The sequence below is a fragment of the Juglans microcarpa x Juglans regia genome, chromosome 7D, assembly GCF_004785595.1.
Source record: "Juglans microcarpa x Juglans regia isolate MS1-56 chromosome 7D, Jm3101_v1.0, whole genome shotgun sequence".
Classification (NCBI taxonomy): domain Eukaryota; kingdom Viridiplantae; phylum Streptophyta; class Magnoliopsida; order Fagales; family Juglandaceae; genus Juglans; species Juglans microcarpa x Juglans regia.
The window spans coordinates 20,124,193-20,130,611 of NC_054606.1; the positions used below are offsets into that span (position 1 = coordinate 20,124,193).

At 39.8% G+C, this 6,419-nt stretch overlaps 1 protein-coding gene across 1 annotated transcript; it reads left to right on the forward strand.

Moving 5' to 3' along the window:
* The first annotated feature begins 1,235 nt into the window (after positions 1-1,235).
* LOC121238062 (protein ADP-ribosyltransferase PARP3) lies at positions 1,236-6,149 on the forward strand. The gene is made up of 18 exons (XM_041134919.1): positions 1,236-1,429; positions 1,901-2,190; positions 2,377-2,572; positions 2,676-2,789; positions 2,900-2,957; positions 3,041-3,110; positions 3,226-3,400; positions 3,492-3,625; positions 3,717-3,954; positions 4,054-4,181; positions 4,286-4,362; positions 4,459-4,619; positions 4,700-4,909; positions 5,002-5,104; positions 5,208-5,290; positions 5,378-5,521; positions 5,607-5,789; positions 5,907-6,149. The coding sequence occupies exons 1-18, from the start codon at positions 1,424-1,426 to the stop codon at positions 5,973-5,975; spliced, it is 2,439 nt and encodes an 812-aa protein (XP_040990853.1). The 5' UTR covers positions 1,236-1,423; the 3' UTR covers positions 5,976-6,149.
* Positions 6,150-6,419: the final 270 nt, after the last annotated feature.

Here is a 6,419-nt window from a genome sequence, read left to right on the forward strand (position 1 = left end):
TTTTCCAGTCCTTTTTTCGATTTTTATTGTGTTTTCCATCCATTACAAGAAGAAGCGTCGATCTACTACTTTCTGGCCCCCCACGACCGCCATGCGCCCCATTGCAGGACTCCCCTGCCACCGATCCTTCAGACGACCGAAGTAGAATGTCAAATGGAGCGGCGCATGCTACACACACGGCTCAACCCGCGGGTGAGATCCATGCGCCGCCGCACCTGGGAGTACTTGTTGCCACCGTGCAAGGCATTTTTAGGGCCAGAGACCTCGAATCCTTCATAACTAACGAACCTCCACTTTCCTAAAGTGGCGCGTGGCCTTCACGCACCTCCACAATCCCTAGCGCTCATCCTCCGGCAATTCGACGCATCTTTTGTTTGCTATCTTTCTATGTTTCCGCTTCTCCTAACCAAGGATCGTAGGAAAGAGGTAGTAGAAGTCTTCTGCAGCTAGTCCAGACCAGCGAAATGCAACACAACTCACTTCACTGCGACTCTCAGTCATAGTATTACAGTCTGTTTATCCGTTATCAGACTGTATCAAAACCACTTCAAGCAGCAGCTTCCCCTTATAGAAATGGGTGAGGATCAAGTCATTGGCCCTAGATTTTTTGTTTTCTTGTATTGTATTTGCTGGTTTGGGATGAATGTTGGAGCCTTCCACCGTGTTGACTTTATATCATGTAACCGTTAAATATATCTCTAATATGCTTAATTAAAAAAAAAAAAACACACATCAAACTTTTAAATGTATGGCAAAACTCTTTTATCTTACAAATTAATTAATAAGTTTAATAAGAAGTCACATTTTGATCAATTAACTATTTAACTTGTTATTTTCAAAATTAAGAACGTGAAAATGTACGTACGAGGTTGTACCAATTGTAAATCTGTCAACCAAGACACTTCTCCAATCTCCAATCGTTTCTCTTAACTATATATCAAGAGAGGCAGAGAGCAGCCATGCACGTGAATGAAAAAACGAAAGACGAACGTTATAACATTAATGGTATTTGTTTCATGCACTTTGCACAAAACCTAATTAAATAATGCATGCACACGATGAAGACAAGTTAGGGTGATATATATACCACCTGTCAATGTCTCAGGCAACGAAAAGTACCCATCTCGAAACGTGTCGTACATATTCATGCATCAGAACACATGGTGCGTTGTGGGGACGACAAGGGAGCCTATGGCGTGTGCAGTAAAAGCATGTACGTGTCGCTTCGGGGGCTTGTCTTTGCCGCAAAATTGGTCTTGTAAAAGGAGTCCCGGCCCTTCGTGCTTATAAACTACAACAATGTTGCCCAACTGAACTTTTTGGTTCTGCGAGATTTTGGAGGACTCAGGTTTTTGGGAAATAGTAGATCAGTACGTTTACATCACTGTCTTTTCTTTGTCAGAAACAAATTAAGCGCTGAAAGATGAAGGTTTGTTCCTTTTAATCTCATTTTCCTTCGACATGAGTTTGGGTTGATATTTATCTTTCCTGCATGTTCTTCCTTTCTGTTATGTCAAAGTGTTTCAACCTTCGAGGACTACGAGAGTGTTCTTTTTTCTTCTCGATCCATGCAAACTTATATCTTGTACAGCCTAAATATATATCTAAACTAATCTCGTCGATCTTTTTCACACCCAAAATACTTCATTTTAATGAAGTTGTAGCACTTGTTTTCTAAGAATATTGATATGTTATATCGTGTAGAACCCCAAGACATGCATGCAAGTGTATTTATATTTGATCTACGTAAAGGAATCAAGGATACGTACGTTTCGGAGGTTTTCAAACGTGATAGAGCTGCAAAAGTTGATAATACATAGGGTATAGGAGGAGAATTTTCTTAAATACAATTTAGATGGAGTTTTTTTTTTTTTTTTTTTTTTTTTTTTCCTTTTAACAGGTTCATGGGACGCGATCTCATGCTCGCGCTGCCGAAGAAGATAAGGTATTGACGAGGAAGCAGAAGGCTGCAGAAAGCAACGAACGGGAAGCTGTGCAATCTCCAAAAAAGCCAAAGCCCGAAAATGATAACACCCAGATTAATGGAAGATCTGCAGACGAAATAGCTGCTGAGTTTGAAGAGTTCTCTAAAGCCATTAGAGAGCAACTCTCCATCCAACAAATGCGGGAAATACTGGAGGCTAATGGCCAAGATTCCTCGGGCCCTGTTTTTGATATTATCTCTAGATGGTTAGTTCATTTGATTCCCATTTTATCACCAAGCCCAAAAAACAGCATGAGTCTTTGAACATAATTCCGAAAACGCTAGAGGCGAAGTGCAATGAAAGATTCATGATATCATTTATGATTGTCTGTTTTTATTGGTATTCTTTTTTCCTTCTATGAATATTGTTTCAAACTTAACTGTGTGAACAGCCAAGACTTACTGTTTTATGGGCCATTGGAGAGATGCCCAGTTTGCAATGGCAATCTGGAATACGCGCGCACACGCTATAAATGCACAGGGTTTTATAGTGAGTGGTCTTCTTGCACCTTCAGCACAAAGGATCCTCCAAGGAAACAAGAACCAACAAAACTACCAGATTCTGTTCTCAAATCCCCTGTTGCAGACGTACTTCTTCTTCCTCGAATCTTATTAGCTTGTCCCTTACAAAGATGTTCCCAAAAGTTAATTGGGTTATCGTATTGAGCTTTCTGTTTATGTGCTTGTGTAGTTAATAAAGAAGTATCAAGATCCAAGTAGCCGGCCTCGAAGGAATTTAGTCATAATCAATAAACCTTTTACAGGGATGGTGATTTCTCTAACGGGCCGTCTTTCTCGAACACATGTACGTTGCAAATAGTTACAACTGAGAGTTATAAAAGAGATATAGATGTCTGTCTTGGAAATTGCCTGAATTTAGCACTAATCTGGATAGCGAATTGCGAGCGTATGCAGGATTATTGGAGAAAAGAGATTGAAAAGCATGGGGGGAAAGTTTCCAACTCCGTGATTGGTAATAAGGCAATTAATCATGGAAATGTAAGTTGCCAAATACCGCTGCTTGCTGCTTAACACTGCTTGTAATGACCTTTGCAGGTGTAACTTGTTTGGTTGCTTCGCCGGCTGAGAGAGAACGTGGTGGTTCATACAAACTTGCGGAAGCAATGTTAGTGTAGAGGCGTATATATTTCTTGACAGCAGCAGTAGTGAAAATAAGATAGTTTATCACCTTCGATTCGTTTTGAAGACGACAGATGAATTTCAATTGAGATCTTTTGCAGGGAGAGAAGCATACCTGTTGTAAGCGAAGCTTGGTTGATAGATAGCATTCAGAAAAAGGATCCACAGCCTCTTGAAGCTTATGATATTGTTAGTGATCTTTTGGTAGAAGGGAAAGGGATTTCATGGGATAAACAAGATCCTAGAGAAGAGGCATTCGAATCACTCACGACTGAAGTATGATTTATTTCACTATTATTCTCAACACAGAAGTATCTAACAAGACATAATTCTGGGCTAATGATTCGCTCGCTATATGTGGGTACAGCTAAAGGTTTTTGGCAAGAGAGGAGTGCACAAGGATACTATATTGCAGGAGAAAGGTGGAAAGATCTTTGAAAAAGATGGGATACTATATAACTGTGCTTTTAATCTTTGCGACTTGGGGAGAGGACTGAACGAGTAAATTGAAACCCCTTCTAACGCTGCAGCATTGCTTCAAATCAATCTGTTTGTGACTTTGTATTCAGTATTTGAATTTTACTTGGTGCAGCTATTGTGTCATGCAACTCATCTCAGTACCAGGGAGCGGCTTGCATCTGTTCTATAAGAAAGGGAGAGTTGGTGATGATCCAAATGCAGAGGAGAGCCTTGAGGAGTGGGAAAATATGGATAATGCTGTGAAAGAATTTGTAAGGCTCTTTGAGGAAGTAACTGGAAATGAGTTTGAGGCCTGGGAAAGAGAGAAGAAGTTCCAAAAGAAGCCACTCAAGTTTTATCCTGTAGACTTGGTACAATAATTGTTAATTCTGCCCTATTAGGGTGCTACTAGGCTACATTGTGGTGCTTGTTTGTTTCCAATGCATGTTTCTTGGACATTATTTGGATAGGATGATGGCGTTGAAGTCAGACATGGAGGTCTTCGTCTTCGGCAGCTAGGAGCTGCAGTCGCTCACTGCAAACTTGATCCTTTGGTTGCTAATTTCATGAAGGTTTTGTGCAGTCAGGGCATATACAAGTATAATTTATATGCATACAGTCCATTTAAGTATTTTTCTTCTTCAGTGTTCTTTTTTCTCTGTAAACATTAGGAAACTGAAATTTTATCTATATCTGACTTAGGTACGCATTAATGGAGATGGGGTATGACCCTCCGGATCTACCAATAGGGATGGTCACTACTTTTCACTTAAAAAAGTGTACGAAATCTCTCAGCTTTTTTTTTTTTTTTTTTTTCTTGGCCTCTCGTTATTTTATAGTCCCTAAAATGAATAATGAAGCAACATCATCATCAGGTGAGGAGGTTCTGCAGGAGTTCATTGATAAAGTGAAATCATTGAAAGAGACAGGGCATAAGGCTGAGGCTGTTTGGTCTGATTATAGCCAAAGATGGTTCAATCTGATGCAATCCACTAGGCCTTTCATCTTAAGGAACTTCCAAGAAATTGCAGATCATGTAAGGGGAAGAAGTACTCACATCTGCTATATGCATTCATATTCTAGTAGATTTTTAACACAATTACACGATCTCATTAGGCTGCAGCAGCTGTAGAGACTGTTCGAGATATAACTGTGGCTTCACACATTATTGGAGATATGAGTGGCCCTACCCTTGATGACCCTTTGTCGGATCGATACCAGAAACTAGGCTGCTCAATCTCCCCACTGGATAAAGGGACGGATGACTACAAGATGATCCAGAAGTATCTGGATAGAACTTATGAACCTGTTAAAGTTGGAGATATTGTGAGTAATCTTATTTGATAGAATTTCTTACTTGCAACTAATGATTCATTAGGGCCTGTTCTTGGGAATTCTGAACCTCTTACGCATTGCAGGAATATGATGTGACCGTTGAGCGTATATTTGCAGTAGAATCGAATGCGCTCCCTTCTTACGATGAAATAAAGAAGTTACCAAACAAAGTCCTTGCGTGGTGTGGTAAGAAGCTGATTCATGCATCATTTTTTCAGTGCCCTTCTTTTGAAGGTTTTGTATTGATGACTTGATTTCCAAGTTGCATGCCAATTTCCTTAATTTACAGGCACGCGCAGCTCAAATCTGTTGAGGCACTTGCATCAAGGCTTCTTACCAGCAATATGCCAGCTCCCTGTCCCGAGTTATATGGTATTTAGAATGATCAGTTAAAATGCAATTGCTACTGCAATATAGTTCATTGTCTTTGACACCAATTCTGTGGTTTTTGTCGAACAGTTTGGGCCGGCGATCGTCTGCTCTGATGCTGCAGCTGAAGCTGCTAGATATGGGTTCACTGCGGTAGACAGGCCAGAAGGGTTCTTGGTCCTCGCAATTGCTTCTCTAGGAAATCAAGTTATGGAAGCAAAGAAGGCACCCGAGGTTAGCAAACATGACTCAAAGCATTTCTACACGATGTTAAGCTCTTCAAAAGACATTTAATCCCTTCTGTAACTCAATGATGCAGGACACCAAGACTTTCCAAGATAAGAAGATCGGGGTGAAACGATTGGGTCGAACGAAGACGGATGAATCAGAATACTTCATTTGGAAAGATGACATCAAAGTTCCTTGTGGTCGACTGGTTCCCTCGGGTCACCAAGATAGCCCAATTGAGTATAATGAGTATGCAGTTTATGATCCTAAACTGGTATGAAAATCGACTGTCAGAATGCCATTTTTTATGGATTGAGAAGTGAGAACTATATTCATTCAGTACACCTCCTTAACTGGGCTATCTATATATATGTACGTACTGTTGATGCAGGTGAGCATAAGGTTCGTGGTGGAGGTGAAGTACGATGAGAAGGGTGTGGTGATGGACACAGAGGAGTGAAGGACAGGATGCAAGAGGTTTTGTGTACAGTTCTGTGTCTGTCTTTTGTAACTGCTTTTACCTTTTGTACAGGGGATGGAACTTTCTTTTGTTGGGAAGGTTGGATGGTGTGTATATAATCATCCAACCTTCGGCTAAGATTACAATCTATAACATTATCTATTATATTAAGTAGTTCGCTATGTCTTCATTTAAAAAGAGAAATAATATTTATAGTCAGAAAAGTGTAAAAAGAATAGTAAATATGAGATTTACATAAAAAAAATTAATTTTTTTTAATAATAGACTCTACTCCGGGTAAGCCAAATAAGCTTACCATCCTGTACAAACACATGTTTTAAATTTCTCCCTTTGAAGTTACAAAAGTTTGCAAATTACACCATCATCCCTCTTTCACAGTTAAGATGTAACGTTGTACAATTTTGACAATCAAACATTAATAAA

Coding starts and splice junctions, on each gene's coding strand:
- LOC121238062 (XM_041134919.1), top strand. Junction 2,573..2,675: donor TCAAATCCCCTGTTGCAGAC/GTACTTCTTCTT, acceptor GTGCTTGTGTAG/TTAATAAAGAAGTATCAAGA. Junction 3,955..4,053: donor AGTTTTATCCTGTAGACTTG/GTACAATAATTG, acceptor TTATTTGGATAG/GATGATGGCGTTGAAGTCAG.